The sequence below is a fragment of the Meleagris gallopavo genome, unplaced genomic scaffold (assembly GCF_000146605.3).
Source record: "Meleagris gallopavo isolate NT-WF06-2002-E0010 breed Aviagen turkey brand Nicholas breeding stock unplaced genomic scaffold, Turkey_5.1 ChrUn_random_7180001860562, whole genome shotgun sequence".
Classification (NCBI taxonomy): domain Eukaryota; kingdom Metazoa; phylum Chordata; class Aves; order Galliformes; family Phasianidae; genus Meleagris; species Meleagris gallopavo.
In genome coordinates, this window is record NW_011126296.1 from 1 (window position 1) to 1,304 (window position 1,304).

The following is a 1,304-nucleotide window of genomic DNA, read 5'->3' on the forward strand; positions in this document are numbered from 1 at the left end:
CCCCTGCCCCAACCTCCACATCTGCCTACCAGCCCAGCTGGTCCTGAACGGCCCAGGGATGATGGGGCACCCGCAGCCTCTCTCTGAAGAGCTTCCCCCGACATCCCAGCCAAACCTTCCCTCCTTCCCCTGAGATCCGTTCCCCCATCGCTCCCTGCCCGAGCGAAACGTCGGTTCCCCTCCTGCCGCCGATCCCCTTCAGGCGCTGCAGGCTGCAGTGAGCTCACCCCCAGCCTCCTCTTCTCCAGCTCCCGCAGCCCGACTTTGTACGGAGGTGCTCAGCCCCCTGCTCAGCCCCCTGCCCACTCCGGACCCCGTCCCCCAGCCCCGCTCCTTTCCTGTGCCGGATCCCCCCCCCAACTGCCGTGGTTCTGTGCTCTTCCAGGACCTTCCCACCCCAACTGTGCCGCCATTTTGTGGCCTTCCAGGACTCTCGCAGTCCCACCATTCTATGAGTCAAGAGTTCTTTGCTCTTCCAGGACCCTCCCGGCCCAACCGTTCTGTGATTCCATGGTTTTGGGTCTTCCAGAACCTTCCCAACGTGACCTTTCCATGATACCACGATTCAGTGGCCTTCCACGACCCCCCCAATCCATGATTCTACGTCCTTCCAGGACCACCTCAGCCCAACTCTGCAGAACGGTTAAGCTGAGGGTCCTGGAAGACCACAGCACCATGGGATCACACAACAGTGGGGTTGGGGGGGTCCTGGAAGATCAGAGAACCATGGGATCACACAGCAGTGGGGTTGGGGAGGTCCTGGAAGATCAGAGAACCATGGGATCACACAACAGTGGGGTTGGGAACCACCGTAAGGCCCTTCACGCCCCTCCCAGGTTAACCATTTCACGACAGCACGATTCCGAGCTCTCCCATGACCCAGGGGGGAGGGGCCCAGGACCCCAGCCCAGCCCCGCAGCCCCCCAGCAGCGCCCGTCGCTTTCTGGACGCTTAGGGCTCCCAGGGCAGCAGCTCCCCGCCGCAGCGAGGGGTGGTTCTGGCCCCGCCCACCTGCCAGGCCGCCCTGAGCTCCGCGATGCTGCGCTGCAGCGCTGCGATCCGCTCCCTGCCCTGCAGCACCGCCGCCGCGGCCGCGCGGTTCTCCTCCTGGCTGCGGCTCAGCTCCCGGCGCAGGAAGCAGCGCTGCTTCAGCAGGAACGGCACCAAGGTGCTGCGGGCGTCCGCCTCCGGGATGCCGCTGGGCCGCCTGGGGGTCACAGCGCCGCGTGGCTCCACAACCCACCCAGTGCCCCCAACACCCTCTGCCCACACCCACCCGTCTCCCCCACATCGCACAGCCCCCA

General features: G+C 65.6%; 1 protein-coding gene across 1 annotated transcript; it reads right to left on the bottom strand.

Annotated features, from left to right (window-relative positions):
* Positions 1-31: 31 nt before the first annotated feature.
* Positions 32-1,299, bottom strand: LOC104915944 (polyamine-modulated factor 1-like; the record flags this gene model as incomplete). Its single annotated transcript, XM_010726910.2, has 2 exons — positions 32-759; positions 1,012-1,299. Coding segments are annotated over 2 exons (315 nt in total), but the record flags the coding sequence as incomplete, so codon positions are not given.
* Positions 1,300-1,304: the final 5 nt, after the last annotated feature.